This window comes from Myotis lucifugus, unplaced genomic scaffold (genome assembly GCF_000147115.1).
Source record: "Myotis lucifugus unplaced genomic scaffold, Myoluc2.0 scaffold_76, whole genome shotgun sequence".
Taxonomy (NCBI): domain Eukaryota; kingdom Metazoa; phylum Chordata; class Mammalia; order Chiroptera; family Vespertilionidae; genus Myotis; species Myotis lucifugus.
This window is the reverse complement of record NW_005871124.1, coordinates 3,819,166-3,839,822: the sequence shown is the minus strand read 5'-3', so window position 1 is coordinate 3,839,822 and position 20,657 is coordinate 3,819,166. Positions and strand designations below refer to the sequence as shown.

Here is a 20,657-nt window from a genome sequence, read left to right as displayed (position 1 = left end):
AAATATTTTATTGATGTTTTACAGAAAGGAAGGGAGAGGGATAGAGAGTTAGAAACATCGATGAGAGAGAAACATCGATTCAGCTGCCTCCTGCACACCCCCTACTGGGGATGTGTCTGCAACCAAGGTACATGCCCTTGACTGGAATCGAACCTGAGACCCTTGAGTCCGCAGGCTGACGCTCTATCCACTGAGTCAAACCGGTCAGGGCAGTTTTGTCATTTCTTAAACAAATATTTGAAGTCTGAGGAAAATGAGTTTTTAAAAATATGATAGGAATAAATTTTAGTGCATTAAAATAATGTTTAATATGAAAGCTTCTTAATACTTGATTATATTTTTAAGGTTGAAATTGGTTATATGTACTGGTTATAATATATATATAATACATACATATATATACATATATATAAAATTGGTTATACATCAATGTTAGTTGAAATAAAAAAATAAATTATAGACTAGTCTATGGAAAATATATCTTTATGTTCTTTGATTGCTTGTATCCCAGAGGTGCTCATGCCCAAACCACAACTATTATGAAACTTTTTTTTATTTTCAGATACTAGACTACGTGCAACCTTTACGTCCCTATGAGTACTTCGACACCCTGAAAGACTTCCTTGAGTATGATGGGAAGGTTCTGCGCTTCTACTGCATGTGGGATGACTCTGGCTCAGTTTTTGGGGACTATAGACAACTCATCTTGCATTACTTCTTGTCTGATGGTACTATTGAAATCAAAGAACTGCTGCCCCATAACTCAGGCCGGGACCCTATGTCATTTTTCCTCCTGAGGGGAAAGCTGCCCAAGGTGAGTGGTGGACACAGAACCACTTTCTGAGTTTGCTTGTGGGCTGAGAGACACTAGTCCAGTGATGGTGAACCTTTTGAGCTCGGCGTGTCAGCATTTTGAAAAACCCTAACTTAACTCTGGTGCCGTGTCGCATATAGAAATTTTTTTGACATTTGCAACCATAGTAAAACAAAGATTTCTATTTTTGATATTTATTTTATATATTTAAATGCCATTTAACAAAGAAAAATCAACCAAAAAAATGAGTTCGCGTGTCACCTCTGACACGCGTGTCATAGGTTCGCCATCACTGCTCTAGTCAGTCACTGGAATGTCATGTTTTATGACTATGTGATGACAGTTACCATACATTATTGCAAGAGTTTAGAAAACTTTCATTTTTTTGTGCCTTATATTAATATACATCTTGGAAAGTAATGCAGAGGATATGACAGATTGGAGTTGGAATATTCTGGGCATAAGGCAAATCAAGGGAAAATGTCAAATGCCTGAGAAATTACCTATTCAATATTGAGTTCACAGTCTTATGAAGGCAAATGACTCTCTAGTCAAAAAATTGCTTATGGCCTTGAATGGGACATTGATCTTTGGCTTCTGTATCCTACTGAGGAGATCCCATGGTATTGGTCCGTGTTGTGAATGTGTACACACACACACACACACACACACACACACACACACACACCGGAGTGACTCTTCTGAGAGTAACCACCAATCACCAACTAGCCAATGGCTAGCAGTAGTGACAGCTTTCCATTTTATTTGCTATTAAAAAGTTATCAGACTGATTTCTACACATATGTATGGCTAGTTGAGAGCTAACGTAACTTGGATACAGCCAGAAATGGCACAAATATAGAAGACCTGGGTTAGAATTATGGTTCTACATTTAATAACTGTGTGATCTTGGGCAAGTCACTTAAGCTCTTTGAGTGTATTACCTTATCTCTAAAGAATAGTTAACACCTTTATCCTGAGATAACTGTAAAGATAGAATGAGGTAACATAGTAAAAAACACTACCTAAGGACCTATAAACACCTATGAGGACACAAAAACATACAGGCTTTTTTCACAGCTCCATATTACATTGTATTTCTTATTTGCATAAAATATTTTTTAACTTAATTCTTAATGCTACTGAAGAGTTTTCTGTAACACCCATTTCTGATGCAAACAATCACTGGTTATGTGGTCTAAACAGGAGGCTCTTTCAGATTCTTTGAGCCCATAGCCAGAAGCCCTGCAGTATTGCTGGGAGGGGTGGTGGTGGTGGTGGTGGCAGGATTTGTCTCAGAGGGAGCTCTGGAGTATGGACAGCAGGTGGCCACGAGATACCTGGGAAGCCTGTTTTTAGAATGGCTTTGAAAAATAGGCTGACTAAAAAATAATAATGACACACCTGACATTTGCAGTGTGTCTGGACATCAATTGCTTCATTCATTCATTTAACACATATTTATTGTCAACTGTATGTCAGCTCTGGGGTTACAGTGAGAAAGAAAATGGATTAAGTCCTGCTTCATGGAGCATACATTCTCATGGGGGAAAGATACAGTAGTGGTAGGAGTTCCCCTGGCACTTTCAACATCTTTTGAGAAAGCAAGAAATAAGAACTATTGTTGTAGTTACATGAAACTGAAGATAAAAACCTGGCCCCAAGTCCTGTAGCTAGTAAGCGGTGAAGAGAGAGTTTGTGTCCAAATGTACTGTTTTCCTATGTTATGTGGCTTACTTATACCCCATACATAATACATTCACACATTTGCACTTACATATTATGTCATATGTATCAGAGATGATTCAAATTTCTCATCTGTATGTGATAAACTGATCACTGTGAATCTGTAAGCTAATGAAGGTATTTCCTGCAGCTTATGCAACTGCTTGGACCACCTCCAGTGCATGTAGAACTGAGGAGTGTTCCGGCTCTCTCCAGGCCGTGGTTTCTGTTCGAAGCTGACCACACTCTGTTGTTCTTGCTCTCTCACCACACTGTCTCTCTCACCCAGCAAATGCCTCTTGGGTTCAGGATCCGGCGGGGTGCTAAGCAGAGTAAAGAAAAGAAGGCCAGGCATGGTTTGTAGTTCAGTGAAGGGAAAATATGAAGCAACTAGAGAACCACAAAAATTGATTTCAACCTGCGGTAGGTGCTATAGAGCATTGAATTAGGGACAGGCCAGTAGGATGGGAGAGGTTATGAGGAAATATGAGGCTTCTCAGGGCTTTGGTGGATGAGCAGAGGATAGACCAGCCCGCAGGGGGTGAGGAAGCACAGGGACAGGTAGATAAAGTAAATGTCTTATCTTCGTGCGGATGGCAGAGAAGAATCATGTAATGCATATTTCCCACTGGAGCCCCTTTTTGTATTTGGAGCCCATCTACCACACCTTGCTTTGGTTTTGTCTTCCAGTATGGCCCACCTGGAGTCCATCAACCAGGAGACGTAACAGATAGAATAGTTCTCAATGTGTATAATGGCTATAATGTAAGCCGAGTGCATGGCTACCTGTTGGATAAATTCAAGGTGAGGAACCTTATGTTTTATTACTGTTTCCAATGTGACGTCCCTGGAACCTGAAATGTGGGGGGAGTTACATATTCTTCTCTGGTGAGCTTGATTGTGGGTGAAATTAATAAGTGTATACATTGCATTGCTGTTTTTCAATAATAAACATGCTTAAGTGCATATGTAAATATATGCTTTGCATTGCTGTTGGGTAGCACTATATTGCTAAAATAATTTTTTTTAAAGTTAGTCACGACTAGTTGTCTTTTGGTTTGATTTTAAAAATTTGGCCGGAAATGATATAATTGAGTTTTTTAAAAATTATTTTTTCTTTTGGGAAGGGTTAGATTTTTGGAGGGTTTGTGCTGCCAGTGCTGTGTTCCTTTGTTTTCATTAGGTGGCAAAACTAGAACAAGAGTTTTACAAAGATACTGACCTGAGAATAGGAGCCACCATCAATGTGTGGGGAAGAAAAGTGCTCCTTTGTGACTGTGATGAATTTACGAAGACTTATTATAGGACTAAATATGGAATTCGTAAGTGATACATCTGTCAACTAGAAAATAATACTGAAAACTTAGAATCTTTGTTCTCTAGTTAAGATTTCACTATATAAACTCATATAAAAAGTAGTTTATGCCTTTAAGGCTAATATAATATGAGCATTATGCATTTGAACAGAAAATTATGCAAATGCAAATTGTGATGCATTTTATAGTCACGCTGACTTTTTATATTTCTCATAACATATGTTAAAATCTCCCATTTAGCAGACACTATTATTACACAACATTTCTTGAGTAACAACAGTGTACTTAATGTAACTAATGACTAGAAATTATATCCGTGATGCGGGGTAGGTGGGCAATGAATAAATACTCTCTTATAATCTTTACATTTGCTTTTCCTGACTTTTTGGTAAGGTTAAATGAATATACTTAATGTGACTTAGTTACTTTTGACAATTTAATTTTGTTTATAATTAATCTGGTTCTAAATTCTATACAGTATATTTTGGTGTTCTTGATGCCCAAACCAGGACATCTTGTCCTTCCTTGTCTGTAATTGTGGTCAGGTGGAATACCTGGTGTCTCCACTCTATGGTGCCACAGGAAGTCGCTGACAAATGCCAACAACACAGATAGGGGCCTCCCTAAGAGGAAGCCAGGGAGAAATTTCGAATGCATTGTGAAACCTTGCTGCTTAGTACTTTCTCTTAACTAATGATCCCACAACATATTTGGGGGGAATGAAAATGGCAGACAGACTAAGAGGAGTTGGCCACAGTCTCAAGAAAGGTACTTGAGTAAGCTTTCTATTTACATAGAAGCAGAGGGCTTGATTGAAATCCAAGAGATCTCTGTACCCCCATGCAAAACCCAATCTGATTATTAAAAAGATAAGATTTTTCACGCATTTAAGGTTTCTAAGGAGAAGGGCATTCCATAGAATTCTTCCACAAAATAGTCTAGTGTGACCCCTCTACCCCGCCCCCCCCCCCTCCCAGGTAGCTTAGTCATCCCACTGGCCTGGACTTGCCTGTGGGCTATAACATATGACTCCCTCATTATTTCATGTGGATGAACACGGACTGGCAGATGGAGACATGTTGGACTTTCCCGTAGCATGAAGGTTGAAAAAGGCTCCAGAGGCTCCAGCAGGTGTTTCTTTCACAGAAGGGACAGGGATTTGAATGTAAACTGTTTGTGCTTAGAATTCTTTCCTTGTTTTTTTTGTGTGTCTATAAGACTTTCTTATTATTAATTCTTAGCGGCTGGGATAACCCAACTAGTAACAAGACCATTCATTCCCATTGCCCATCAACACTGAATAGGTCGTGCTGACATTAAGGATGAGCAAAAAACTTAAAGCAACATTGATGTGGAGTCACTTCTAGCCATCTATGAACTCCTGGTGCTAGAAACAGCAGGACATCAAAGATGAGAGTTTAATGATCATTTGAGCAAATTAGCCATCCCAAGATACGGTGACAGGGATGAAATTCTAGTCTCACCATATGGCCTCAATGGAGTTAACAGTTTTTTAAAAATATATTTTATTGAATTTTACAGAGAGGAAGGGAGAGGGATAGAGAGTTAGAGACATCGATGAGATAGAAACATTGATCAGCTATCTCCTGCACACCGCCTACTGGGGATGTGCCCGCAACCAAGGTACATGCCCTTGACCGGAATGGAACCTGGGACCTTTCAGTCCACAGGCCAACGCTCTATCTACTGAGCCAAACCAGTTAGGGCGAGTTAACAGTTTTTTTTTTTTACCTCTTTTCCCTCCCTTATGAAGGGAAGAGGATTGAGGGTTAGATGATTTCCAAGGATTTTTTAAGCTAGAGCTAGAAAATTGTGGGATTTGATAATCATTTGACTTCAAAATGAACATCCCATCAAAATCATTTGACCTTGGCATTGGGTACAAGTAGAGGTGGATTTACCTTGAAGTTACTAAAGTCAATGCATATGAAGTTTTAGGCTTCTTCCTTTGCAGGGGCCCCAGTCCAAAGCCCTGGGCCTAATTTTGCCTTAATAATTTGTCATTCTTTGTCTTGAAGAGCTTCTCCAAATTATTTAAGCTTTGGGCCTCCTTAAACCTGGGTCCGTATCTGGGTCACTAGAACATACAAAATCTACTTTGAGGTAATTGAAGACTTTTCCTCGTGTTGTTTCCAACTGAGATGGCAAATAATAAATCACTGTGAATGAACATTAAGATTCCTTTGAAAAATATATCACATCCCTGTAAATTTATTGGAATCTAGTTATTTGTCAATAGACATTCAATATGCATATTTTTACAAGTCACTTGGAACTAGAGGAATCAGACTACTTGAAAAACAGATGTGTCTCAAAGATCCATCAGTGTGTCAGTTTAAGAAGATATTTGGGAAGATGCTTTGTACAAAAATGTATACTTTTTCATTTGTTCACCAAATGTTTTTAATACCTGAAAAATGCAGGATAATAGAAAACCAAAGACAGGAAACTTATTCAGGTGCAAGTACAAAACGTTGTAAGCAATTACCCAGAGAAATGATATCTTGAGTCAGAATATCCAAAAAGATGTATGTGGTGTTAGAACAGTCAGGCATGGAGTGGAACAGTTCTCAACTTTTACACACTAGATGGCACTGTGGGTGCAGAGGAACACTAAACTGGTTCTTTTGTTACTTAAATCTGTTGCAAAAATTATGTAGTTGAGAAAACAACACTGTGTTATGAAATCTGCAATTATACAGGAAAGTATAGAATGCATTCTTAGTTACTTTGCTATTCAATATGTGTCCTCTTTTGGTTAGATTTCTCAGATTAATATCAGATTAACATGGGGGAGTATGCTTGAGAGGAGTTCACACAAAGGCTGTGAGGAAGTCTAAGGAAATGTAAACTTTTCAAATTAGAATGAGAAATAGCCTCAAACCCTTAACCTTTTAATCAGTATAAGACATGTCCTTTAATTTAAAGAGTTAGTTTGCCCTGGATGACAAATTGGTGCACATTTTCAATTACAGAGGTGTGCACTAAATCTGAATTCTTCCAGCTATTAGAGCTTTGACAATGGAAAAGGAAATCATTGCTTACATGAATTTCTTTCAATTACAAATGACACTTTTTAATATAATTGTAGTCCTTTTGTGGGCAGTAGCAAGAGCAACCTGGAGCAGTGGTTGGTAACAAAAAGTTTTGCTTTTGTTTAACTAGATAGCGAAGGGCCGTGGCCTGGAGTTGAGTTGAGGAAAAGGGAGAAGGAGGGGACAGTGGATGGGAAAAGTAAAGGCAGAATAGTCAGGAGTCAATCTGTTTGGAAAGGAATTTGATTAGTGAGTGTTGACTAAAGATATGAGAGAGCTAAACTACAGCTTAAAATATGGAATGGGTGGAATAAATTTCTAAGTCTGAATTTTCATATCACTGGAAAAATCAGGATGAACAAAAATATTCAGAAACGGGATGTGATAACAAAAGAGAAATGTTTACTCATTTGACATAGTTTCTTTTTTTCCTTTTGAACCAATGACGATTATTGAGTGAGTTCTGTGGTTTTTGTAAACATGATTGAAACCTACCCTCACAGGATTTTGCTGTGTTTTGTTTGAAAGAGTTTAAAATAGTCTACAAAGATCTTCATGTTCATCTTGAAAACATAACAAACCTTTCAAAACAGCCGTAATCAGAGCAAAAATAATATTGATGTTTCATTTGCCTCTGCTTTGTTCTAGAGGACTTTAACTCAATTCCATGCAAGCCTCCATCTCCTCCAAAAATAGAAAGGAAATTTCCACCTTACACCGGTTTTGGTTCTGAGGAGGATTCTCTCCGCTCCTGCATAGGCCTCGTGCCCGTAGTTCGTCCTAATGTGGAGGCCTTCAAGAAGTGCATAGAAAAAGACAGGTACTTGACGGAACCGTGATATTTTGGTTTGATCTTTTTCCCAAATGTGTTCAAAATATATACTATAGTCTCCAAGATGATACAGATGTTACTCAGCTCATCTAATGTCAAGTCCAGGGACAAGTTATAGCTTTTTAATGAAGTCGATTAACATGCAAGTATTAACAGGTTCTTACTTGAATGGTTATTATATTTTTCCCGGTTTTACTGAGATATAATTTGACATATAACAATGTATAATACAATGATTTGCTATATGTATGTACTGAAAAATGATTACCATAATGAAATGAGTTAACATTCAACACTTTACACAGTTATAGTTTTTTTCCTTGTGATGAAAACTTTTACGATTTACTCTCACTTTTTTAAAAAAATATATTTTATTGATTTTTTACAGAGAGGAGGGAGAAGGATAGAGAGTTAGAAACATCGATCAGCTGCCTCCTGCACACTCCCCACTGGGTATGTGCCTGCAACCAAGGTACATGCCCTTGGCCGGAATCGAAGCTGGGGCCCTTGAGTCCGCAGGCAGACACTCTATCCGCCGAACCGGTTAGGGCAACTCTCAAAACTTTTAAATATGCAATATACTATGGTTAACTATGGTCACCATGTTGTATATTAATTACACCCCCAGAAATTATTTATCATGTAACTGGAAGTTTGTACCTCTTGATCATTTTCATCTAATTCATTCATTCCCAACTCCCTTCCTCTGGCAACCACAGATCTGATATCTATTTCTGTAAGTTTGGTTTTATTAGATTCCGCATATAAGTGAGATAATATAGTACTTGTCTGTCTGAGTTATTTCACTTTGCATAATGCCCTCAGGTTCCATCCTTATTGTATCAAATGGCAGGATTTCCTTCCTTTTTAATGGCTGAATAACATTCCATTGTGTATATATGACATATATAGAAGTTTCTTTATTCATTTGTCAATGGACACTTAAGTTGTTCCCATGTCTTGACTGCAGTGAACATGGGTTGCAGATATTTCTTTGGGAAAATGATTTCATTTCCTTCAAATATATATGCAGGACTTGAATTGCTGGATCATATGATTGTTCTATTTTTAATTTTTTGAGGAACCTGCATAGTGTTTTCCATAGTGGCTGTACCAATTTACATTCCTACCAACAGTGCCCAAGGGTTCCTTGTTTTCCAAATCCTTGCCATTGAGTGGTTATGAGTGGTTATTTTAATACGTGTCACCTGGAAGCACCTGAAATCATATAGTGAGAGGAATGGCCAACCTGCCTTAATTATATCTCAATATCTCTATCTCTATCTCTATCTCTATCTCTATCTCTATCTCTATCTCTATCTCTCTTTCTGTATATATTTCGGAAATGGTGTAGAGTAGAGGTCAGCAAACTTTTTCTTAAAGGGTCAGATAGTAAATATTTTTGGCTTTGCTGGCCATATGGCCTCTGTCATAACCACTTAACTCTGCCGTTGTAGGTGAAAGCAGCCACAGAGTCCATGAACAAATGCGTAACTATCTTCCAATAAAACTTTGTGTATGGACACTGACACTTGAATCAAATATTACTCTTTTGATTTTTTCAACCATTTAAAAATGTAAAAACCATTCTTAGCTCACAGGCTATATAAAAACAGGTGGCAGGTTGTACTTGGCTCATAAGCTGTAGTTTGCCTACCCCTGGCATAGAAGCTTCCATGATTTATGTGTTTTTGAGAATGTTATTTGGAAATTAATGTGGTTGTTCTTTTTCAATTACAGTTGACATGTAATATTATATTAGTTTCAGGTATACAGCATAGTGATTATACATTTGTATAATTTACAAAGTGATTACCGGATAAGTCTAGTACCCATCTGACACCATACATAATTATTACAATATTCTTGACTTATAGTCCCTATCCTGTACTTTATACCCCCTGACTATTTTTATAACTGGCAATTTGTACTTCTTAATCTCTTCCTCTTTTCATCCCCCCTCCTCCCTCCCATCTGGCAACCATCAAAGTGCTTCCGTATCTATGAGTCTGTTTCTGTTGCAATTAATGTGGCTTTAGTTTGAGAGGTTTAGTTGAGTTCAGTAACCAAAGATTGTTCACATGGCTGAATAGAATTTCAAAAGATGGATTTTTAAAAGTTTTCCTAATATATATGAAGAAAAATCTGCCCCTGAGTCATACATATAGAAGGTAGGTATTTCCCTTAGCTACCTTTTGCGTTCTCAGGGAGAGCAGGACCTGAAGAAAGAAGTTGGGAGGAAAGTGGTAGGAAAATGTTGCAGATATTTGAAAAGGATGTGGGTAAACATTGAAGTCCTGTTTAAGAGAAAGGGTCAGGAGAACCTGTGGAGAAAAAATGATGAAGGGAACTTGTAATTAGACCAGGAGAAGGAAAAGAAAGAGACAGCACCCTGAATTTGATAACATTTATGGAGTCAGATGCTGTTGTAGAACATTTTGAAGTAGAGAGAATAATAGTTTTGCTATCACTGTAAAAATAGTGACAATATATTATTAAGAGCTATGTAGAATGTCTAAAAGGCTGCCTATGATGTCCTTTGCCTTTCAAGAAATAATCTTTTATTTTTGAGGACCTTAGAGTTTTGTTTTCAGTATTAGAATCTATGCTACTCAAAATATGGCACCCATACTTGTTAGAAATGTTAGTTCTTGTGCCATACCCAAAACCTACTGAGGCAGAAACCCCGGGGGTGGGACTGGCATTGTGTTTAACCAGCCCTCCAGGGGTTCTGATGGGTACCACGGTTTGAGAATTCTGATTTGATAACATGAGAGGGACACCATCATCCTATCTTATAGACAGCAGTGTTTACAGTGAGATTGCAGGGCAGTGTTTTTGATGGATACTTTTCACTAACTGCTGTTTTTTAAGGGCAGCTACCCGAAGGAGGCAGGAAGAAAGAATGTCCCTATTATAAAAGAGGGACATTTTCTTATAAGTAAACAAGATGAAACATGATCTAGGGTGTTTCTTTGGAATCCAGGGAAAAACAGTTCTTTGTGGGTAGTTGCCTTAGTCTCTCCTTCTGTCTACACCGTGTCAACTTGCCCACAGAACATTGACTATAGACAGTATTCCATGTTCTTGTCATGTTGTTGTGGCTAGAGGATGGTGGTACAGGCACACATGTCTCTAATTTTGTTTCTTTCTGTCCACTACCCCTCTGTGCCAGGAATACACGGCCCTCAAGCTCCTCCTACACACTGACCTTGTTTCCATAGTAACTGGCACATTCGGCTGGAGACTTATACATGAGTTTGAATAATCCAAGGTTTAAAACTGTGAGAACCTAAGGAAGATGATCTCACAAAGCGTACAAAGACCAGTTTCTTAACGCAAATAAATAAACTGAATTGCGACATACAATTGTACATAACATATATTGATTATATGTATTGCTAGTAAAAAATTACTGGGTATTAATTGTTGTATGAGGTTAATGGTGATTTGGTTTGAGTCATTGGAGGAAATAGTTTTGAATTAAAGGATATGACATTTTTGATGGGATTGTCTGGGTAAAAATTCACTGTGGTGGCCTCTGATTGTCTAGCCTGACTTGGGATAACCAGAATAATGTGTTCCTTGCTACCCCAGGCTGAATTAGTTACTTTGTTCTCAGTTTGTCCACAATGCTTTGCTGATCACACCTATAATAATAATAATAATAATAATAATAATAATAATAGTAACAATAATATCACTACTAAAAAGCAATTTGTAGTTATGATGTGCTTACTACTTTACAATACTTGATCTTATTTAATCCTCAAAACAGCCTCATAAGGTACCCATTCTTTACATGAGGACACGGAGGCTCAGAGAGGCTATATAATTTGCCCAGGCTCACACAGCTAATTTTTTTTAAATTTTGTTTTATTGCTTAAAGTATTACAAAGAGTATTACATATGTCTCCCTTTCCCCCCCCTTGACCTTTCCTGGCCTCCCCTACCCCCCAGTGTCTTGTGTCCATTGGTTATGCCTATATGCATGCATACAAGTCCTTCGGTTGATTTCTTACTCCCCCCCCCCACCGCCCCCCAACCCTCCTCGGCCTTCCCGCTGCAGTTTGATAGTCCACACAGCTAATTTTTAGTTGAAGTAGCTTTTGAATCTAGAAGAAGTGTGACTTCTAGAGTTCACCTGATTTGTGTTTTTCTGTTTTTGTTTTTGCCATGGAACCTGTACTTATTGCAGTGTGCGGCAATTGCTTGATAATGTAATTGTGCTCTCCCCTTAGAACAAGAGCCCCTTGAGAGCAGAGACTGGCTTTACTGCTTCCCTCAGAGTTCAAACAGTGGGGACTACATATTAGGGACTCAATAAATATTTGTCCAGTAAGAGAAGGAATGATGCAAAGTGATTCAATAGAATCAACATTTGACCTTCCAATTCTTAATGATGGATAGGAGAGACAGATGGACTTCCCATCAGGATGGTTATTATCCCAAACTTGTGCTCTTCATAGCCATATAGCATAAGAGAGGGTTACCAAATCTGTTTGTTACTTATAAATCCAATTATGTACTAGATGAGGTCTATCTGAAGCCTGGGACACTAGGGACCAAGAAAACAGCAATGGAGATCTGGGCTGCCCTGGAACTAGCCTTCCAAACTGCTGCTTTCCGTCTCACATGAGGCCTCAAACTGGAAATCTTGATGCCATGCTTTTGCACTCCTGCTTCCTTGGATACTCTGAGAAAGGGCACTTTCTGCTCTGTGAATTAGAATTTTTTTCTTTTCTTTCTCTTTTGTAAATCACTGTGACCACAAGGAAAGAGTGAGTTTCAACATAGGAAAACATGAAACCTCCCTGCTTAGAGTTGTGACAGGGAAGTGACGAAGTGCATGGTTTATTTTACTCTCTGCTTCCTTGGGTAATGATTTTGATTATCAAAGACCTCCCCAAGGGTTTAGGATTTGTTACATATTCCACATTTCACTAGCTGATATCCATAGACATGCTTCTGCTGACAGATCATAAATTAATTTCTTCAATGACAAGGCAATTAGCTTCGGGAACTTTGATTCTAGACTTTGATTCCATCGTCAGTCTACTAGATTATTCTATTCATGCATAGAATTCTAAGTGCAAATTCCAATCTATATGGATCGTATAGCAACTTTATACAAACAATGTAAAATTGTTATATTAGACAATGGTTCATAAGATGCAGCCAGAAAACAGATTTGTAGTGGCTACTTACAATATGGGTGATAAGTGAAATAATATTTAATATAGCATTTGAAAGGGAAAAGGTAATTTTCCCCTGAAAGGGATTTGGGGAGATGCTGAGGAAATGGGGGAATGACTCAGAGAGGAGAGGGTGTGGGGCTAGAAGAAAGAAAATAAATGGGCATGAGAAAGTGGGAAATGAAATGGAGATGTGGCTCCAGGATGCCATGGAGCACCCCTGCTGCCGTGCGCATGCTCAAACAGTGAGGGCTGGGTGCTGTTCTTCTTGCTGACGTGATTGTTGTAATTTCTGACTAGCTGCGTGAGTAGGGAACAACTGTTTAATGCAGCTTGTTTGAGTAATTTGTTTATGGCATTTGTTTGGGGTACATTTTCCCAATGTGTTACCCTGGACATCTAAAGAATAAGTCATATTTTAATAAATGGAGAAATTCCTCTGCATATAAATTTAGAACCGTGGTAAGAAGATGGTTGAACTTTTTCAACTTCAGAGAAGTTATCCTACTATCTTAAAACCATAGGGTGAAGGAGTCAAAAGGTGCAAACTCCCAGTTACAAACTAAATAAGTCATGGAGATCTAATGTATAGCATGCTGACTATCCTGTATAATAAAAGCCTAATATGCAAATTGACCCTTTGACTGGAAGTTTGACCAGGCGTTCGACCGCACACTATGACATGTGCTGACCATAGGGGGCGGCGCGGAATATCGTGGGTGTTGGCGACGTGGTGCTGGCAGCAGGCGGCAGTGGAGGTGCTGCTGGCCCCAGTGGGCCCAGATGAGAGCAGGACCATGGTGAGATGGTGGAGCAGGTGAGTGGGCAGTGCCAGGCCAAGGCAGGTGTGAGTGGGGGCCCAATTACCCCGCCAATTGCCCTGCAGACGGTGACCAGCAGCGGCGGCAGGGGGCAGTGCCGCCACCCAGCTACCAGGTGCTGAGGGAGCCAGGCCGGGTTGGGGTGGGCGGGGGTGGGAGGGGCTGGCCCCAACCAATCGCTCCACAGATAGTGACCAGTGGCCAGCAGGCCCTGATTGCCCAATTGGGGCAGCTCAGGCTGGGATGGGGAACTGGGGGTGCGTGGTGGCAACCAACCACCCGCAGCACCTGACTGGGGGGCTATGACCTCTTGCTGGCTACCTGTGGGTGGGGGTGACGGGGATGGAGGTGCGATGAGAATGCAGGGTGTCTGCTGAGCTTGGTCTCACTCACCCTGCTACCCTGCCATGGGATGCCTGGGCTCGCACACTGGGAAAGCCCTCATGCTCAGGTGCCGGGCACCCAGGTGCTGGGCCACCCACTTCCATGTGGCACCACTGGGCTGCCCAGAGGCCCACACTGTGCCCCAGCCTGCTGTGTCCAGTCGTGCTCACTGCATCTCTGTGTGGGGACTCGGACGCCGTGACTCAGGCGGAGGGGGGCACACCGGGGTCTGGAGGCCCAGGTGCTGCTCAGGGCCCAGAGGTCAGCTGGGACCTGCCCTTCCACGCCAGACGCTCATGCTTTGATTGCTGGCCAGGCCTTGGGACCACACCCATCACGAATTTTGTGCACCGGGCCTCTAGTAGTTAATACTGCATTACATTTTAGAAAGTTGCTAAGAGAGTAGATCTTAAAAGTTCTCATAACAAGACAAAAATTTATAACTATGCATGGTCATAGATGTTAACTAGATTTACTGTGGTGATCATTGTGCAGTATATACTAATATTAAGTTATTATGTTATACATCTGAAATGAATATAATGTTATATGTCAATTATAACTCAATGAAAAAAATGTATAGTACACCTTTTGAAGGTTTTATTTTATTATTATTATTATTTGTTGTTAATCTTCACCTGAAGATACTTTTCCATTGATTTTTAGAGAGAATGGAAGGGAGGGGGAGAGACAGAGAGAAACATCGATATGAGAGAAATGCATTGATTGGTTGCCTCCCACACATGCTCTAATCAGGGCTGGGGATAAAGTCTGCAACTGAGGTACACACCCTTAACCAGAATTGAACCTGGGGCCCTTCAGTCCATGGGTCGACACTCTATCCATTGAGCCAAACCAGCTAGGGCAGCAGGTTTTATTTTATATACATAATGTATGCAAGATTACTTGTACAATGCTATAACCTTCATTTCTCTTCCATTTAGCTTTGGCAATGAAAGCAATACACTCCGTTTCTTTGCAAAAATGATTAAGCACCAATGTGCCAATGTGGATAGGCTGTTTGTTATTTCATATTTTCTTGGCAATAACACAATGTCAGTGTTTGAACCCATAGAGAGGAATTCAGGTAAGAGACACCTCTCAGAGCAATTTCCTTAGAACAACTAACTGTCTCTTCACTTTGAAAATTAGGGAATGTGATGTGATTTTATATACTAGATGATCTAAGATGGCAATTTTCACTTTTTTGGACCAATAATGTTTATTTTACAAAGATCTAGAGATGGTAACCCAGACATATAAAATGGTAAAAGAGGAACAGTTTTGGTTGCCTTGGGTCTGGGGCAGTGGTCGGCAAACTGCGGCTCGAGAGCCACATGCGGCTCTTTGGCCCCTTGAGCGTGGCTCTTCCACAAAATACCGACTTCTGCGCATGGGCCATGAAGTTTCAATCGCACTGTACGTGCGCGCCCCGCACATGGTATTTTGTGGAAGAGCCACATTCAAGGGGCCAAAGAGCCGCATGTGGCTCGCGAGCCGCAGGTAACAAGGCCACTGGTCTTGGGGACTTGGGACACTACCCACACTTCTTCTGTGGCTTCGGAGACCCATCTGTGGAATCCCAAGGTCTTTAAAATCATGAACTGGCTGCCACCAATTTCACTGACAGCCAGCAAGAAAAAAGGAAATCTGTATTCTTGATAGCACCGCTTACACAATTTTTGCTTAATTATAAGACAAGAGTCCCAGGTTAACAAATACAGTATAATTTTCAGAGTCCATCTTCGTTTGGCTTTTCTGTCTGGTGAGGCTGCTGCCAAGGTTCTAGCACTCGGGACCATGGACTGCCTCTACACATTGTGCTTATACTGTGGCCATCAATGAGGAGAGCCATTGACTTTGGCTGACCAAATTATGGAGCTGCATGGCTCTGTTCTTTTTCCTAAGATGTTTAAAATTTTTATCTGTGCTGAAGACACATGTTTGGGTAGAATGATCAGTGGTGCGCTAGTTAATAGGCACTCTGAAAAATGTTAAAGGATCTAATTTGTACCATTTTCCAATTTCCCTGGTATAAATACCCCAACCGTGGCCAATTTCGATGTCAAGAAATCACCAGTTTAACAACTGGCTTGCAAAATCTCTGGTAGTTGAAAAGTCAGCCCTTATGAGCTGGTTTGAGCCACTCAGCACACCAATGGATAACAAATAATTTGTATAATTAAGTCAGGCTCCACAGTGATTTGAAAAATGGATAAAATCTTAAAATACGAAATCAAATACGGATGAATATTAATCATGCTCTTAAAGGTCAAAAAACAAACTTTATACATCTAGAATGGGGAAGATATGGTCAAGCAATTGCAGCATATGTAAAACAGAAAGGGTGCTGATTGTCAACTGTAAGCTTACTAGTAATAATAGCAGCCATGATTGAGTACCCACTATTATCGTCTAAGAGGCAAACCCCAAGGTGGGATTAAATGTGCAGGAGATTTATTAGGGGAAATGCTGATGAGGGAAATTGGGAAGGAGCCAGAAGAGGCTGGGTGAGCCATCGCACTGCAGTGCATGTCTGCCTCTTGAGAAGGACACAGGGAAGGAAGAAAGGGAGAGATCTTAGATTGCAGTGTAATTCTAAGAAAGTCTTATTCAGTAAGGCTGACTGGGAGTCTTACAGTCGAAGTCACTAGTTGGAGGCACCTCTCTCTTAGAGAAATGGGCCTGCCTTGTATCTTTGCCTTGCTTAGTCATTTGTTGACGGCTGCCTGTTGGAAGCAAGAACTCAGCAAAAATATAGGGATAGAGTTTGGAAGTAGCAACTGGGGCCCTCCATCAGTTACGTTCCCCATAGTAGGCGATCTGAGCGGTGCCCTCAGAAATGTTATTCCCATTTTATGAAGGAGAATTCAGAGAAGTTCAGAGATCATCAAGCAAGTGACAAAGCCAGGATGGACTCCAGCTCTGTTTGGCTCCAAAGCCTGGTCTTTCCACCACCTATGGTTTCTGAATATGGTAGGAGGAATATGGTAAAGCTGACCCCAAAAGCTCATCTGGTCTCAGATTTTATTCATAGGTCTAGAGATTTCAGTTCACTATCAGAAGATACTGGAGTTTCATGTTCAACTAACTGTTCACTGCTCTTCAAGAAGTCAAAAGTCAAGTCATGGCAGAAGGGAGCAGATGAAACGGGGAGAATTCTGGAAAGCAAGAAATAGGAGACATTGCTAAAAGAAGCAAAGATATTTTGCCCAAGAAAAAAAGTTAATCTGTATGTCAGAATAGGTATAAGACATCATCTGGGTCAAATGGATGGAAATAAGCTCAAGAAAGGAATTTTCTACCTGGTATTATTCAAACATGCACTAAAAATGAGTATCTTTCCAATGTCCCAATTCTCAGTATGCTGCTGGCCTATAGCAGGAACTTGCTACTGGTAAGTGTTTATTTAAATGTTTGGATTGGGAAGGAGTAAAGAGAGGAAAGAAAGGGCTGGAATGCCACGCCACTTGTTTCTTTATACACTTGCCTAGAGAGCCTCATTTCTTCACTCACTTTCCCATTCTTCCTTTCAGTCTGAGAATAATAGGCACTATGAGTTCACAGCTAAGTTGTATGGTCTGTGATTGAGCATGAAGAAACTCTAAAGGCACGTTGTATGGTTCTTTCACGAATAAAGCCTACTCTAACTTTTCTCTTTTTCTGTAGGCTATACTGGTGGATTGTTCTTGAAAAGAATACGCGTTAAGAGGCCTGGACAAGAAGTTTTTAAAAGTGAACTATCAGAATATATCCAGCCCGAGGAGCTGTATATTGGAGCCACAATAAACGTGAATGGCTACCTGTTTATGTTGCTCAATGCTGATGAGTACACCTTAAAATTCATGGAGGAGAATTCAGATAAGGTGAATTTACTTTGTATAATTCTCGACTTGTCTGTCAGCACTCTGCAATCTGTGTTTTTCTTTCTCTAGGCCTTTTCTTCTCCATCTTGCCACCCGTTTGATATTGTGCATTCACACATGTGGGCATGAATAATGGAGCAGCGTGACTTGGCCGCAGGTCCTGTCACAGAGGCCAGGTCCCGGCCTACTCTGTTTACATGCTGGGTCCTTTGCTGCCCAGCATCACAAATGCCAGGCACAGGCAGGAGGCAGGCCCAGGGTTGAATCAAGTTTCCTGAGTTTTCTGCTGACGCCAACAATGTTTTCAGAAAGAAATCCGGCAACTATAGGAAAGGAAGAAAATCTGGTGCCACACACTGTGCTGCCCCAGTTAATTGGCACCGGCCTAGAGGGAAGGCTCAGACCTGAACAAACAGAATCCCCTGGGGAATCCAGTAGTTGCTGGGCTTGCAACTTCCCATAACAGGAGCCACCTGAGGCCTAAATTAGAGTTCAAGAACAAATTGGCAACAGTGAGCTCAAAGAGCTTTTTCATTTGAGATAAGATGGCCGATGGATACTGTTATTAAAAGTACTATTAGGCAGTGCGCTTCAGTAAAAATAACAGGTTGACAAAATCTTGATTTTAAGTGTGCACTAGTTTGGTATGCAAAACAAACATATATATTGAAGAATCATTTCCTAATATTGAAAAAGCTATCTAGAAACAGTTTATTTGAAAAGTCTGCCCATTTTGTTTCACTTGTATATAAAATGCTCAGGGGCAAGTTGCTAAGACCAGTTTCTCAGTGTATATCATATCATGCATATCAGTTTGGGTCCTCTGAGAAGCAGATGCCAAGACAGATTTAGATATGTAAGAGATGTACTGGAAGAAAGTTGTATAAAGGATAAAAGTAGAGGAAACAAGAGTAGGCAGGGAGAACCTTCAGAGGTCTGAACCCCGAGAAAGGAGAAGGAAGGAAGGAAGGAGGATGGGTTAGGAAGAGCCTCCAATTTAGTAAAGCTCTGAGAACTCCTTGGCCAGGCCAATGGGGATCCAGTCTCGTGTCAGGCGGGATGGCCCAGCTCCGGTGCCCCCACCTGCTCAGTCACTGGTGGGAACAGCCTGGGAAGAGTGTGGCCTCGGTAGGAGCACTGCGCCAATCTTGAAGGTACAGCAGCTGAGGGCTATGACCTAACAGTGCTCTTCTCTCTCCAGTCTCTCTGAAGGTAAGCCCGGGTAGCATGCTCCGGGGCTCTCACACCATCTTTCGATTTGCAGTGTTAAGAATTCAGGTTATTGTCAAACTGTGAACCAGTATCTCTGCAAAAGCACTGAATTCATGTGAGAGGTACAGTACTAGGGCAGTTAGAGTTTTGGAGACCAGTAGGCTTGTCTTGGAAACCTGACTCTACACTTAATAGTTGAGGGGCTTTAGACATGTAACTTTCATGAGCTTCACTTTCCTCATCTTTGAAATGGGAGTAGCAAAATGCCTGTGTGTGTGTGTGTGTGTGTGTGTGTGTGTGTGTTTTGGTGGTGGTTGTTAATCCTCACCTGAGGATATTTTTTCATTGATTTTTAGAGAGAGTGGAAGGAGGGGGAGAGGAGTAGAGAGAGAAACATCAGGGCGAAAGAGACATATAGATTGGTTGCCTCTTGCACTGGGCCCCGACCAGAGTCAGGTATCAAGCCTGCAACCGAGGTATGTGTCCTTGACTGGAATGGAACCCAGGACCCTTCAGTCCATGGGCCGATGCTCTCTCCATTGAGCCAAACAGGCTAAGGCCAGGGTCTCTTTTATAGATTTCTTATGAAGATTAGATGCGGTAATGTGTGTGAAGTGCTTAACACTTTCTGGCCCATAGCGAGCTCAGTCAATGTATAATTTACAATATCTATTGTAAATTAGGGTTCGATATTCAAACACAGGGCAAGCCTACACCTTTCTATAAAATACAGTTGACCCTTGAACCACACGGGAGTTAGGGGCTCTGATCCTCCCACACAGTTAACAATACACACAACTAATAGCCGAATATTGACTGGAAGCTTTACCAATCAATAACATAAACCGTCCTTAAACATATATTTTATGTTATATGTATTATATAGTATTTTATTATAATAAGTAATCTAGAGAAAAGAAAATGGTATTAAGAAAATCATAAGGATGAGAAAATACATTTACAGCATTTATCTTTAAAAATCCAGGTAGAGTGGAACCATGCAATTCAAACCCGTGTTGTTCAAGGGCCAACTGTATATATATATCATGAATATATATGTGTGTATATATATATATATATATGTTTTTGAAATTTATTTTTAATTACAGTTGGTAAAAATGAATATATATAAGAAATAATGAATATATATATTTATTAATTTATGTTAAGATATAAAGGGCTTTTCTCCTTTCAAAAAGATAAAAGCAGGGTTGGACATCTGGTATCAGCATCCCAAGTGAAAACTTCATTTTAAAACTGCCCTTAACAAGGACATTCTAAACAGAGAAAGATTAATATACTCTTTAATATCAGTCTGAGGAGTCTTTTCAAAAGAGCTCATAGATCCTATCATGGCAGTAGATGAAAGGAAATGTAAAGCAAGGAGGGAATCGGGGGCTGCAATAGGTGCCAAACCCTCTGGTGGAAGAGAGAGG

The 20,657-nt window shown here is 40.3% G+C and overlaps 1 protein-coding gene across 1 annotated transcript in view; it reads left to right on the top strand.

The window, feature by feature from the left end:
- EFHC2 (EF-hand domain containing 2) overlaps positions 1 to 20,657 on the top strand; it is a 156,815-nt gene that overhangs the window by 68,870 nt on the left and 67,288 nt on the right. The window contains exons 5-10 of the mRNA XM_014457422.2: positions 563 to 814; positions 3,230 to 3,343; positions 3,723 to 3,861; positions 7,560 to 7,731; positions 15,088 to 15,230; positions 17,813 to 18,009. Of these exons, the coding sequence (XP_014312908.2) occupies positions 563 to 814; positions 3,230 to 3,343; positions 3,723 to 3,861; positions 7,560 to 7,731; positions 15,088 to 15,230; positions 17,813 to 18,009 (1,017 nt within the window). The remainder of the gene's footprint in view (positions 1 to 562; positions 815 to 3,229; positions 3,344 to 3,722; positions 3,862 to 7,559; positions 7,732 to 15,087; positions 15,231 to 17,812; positions 18,010 to 20,657) is intronic.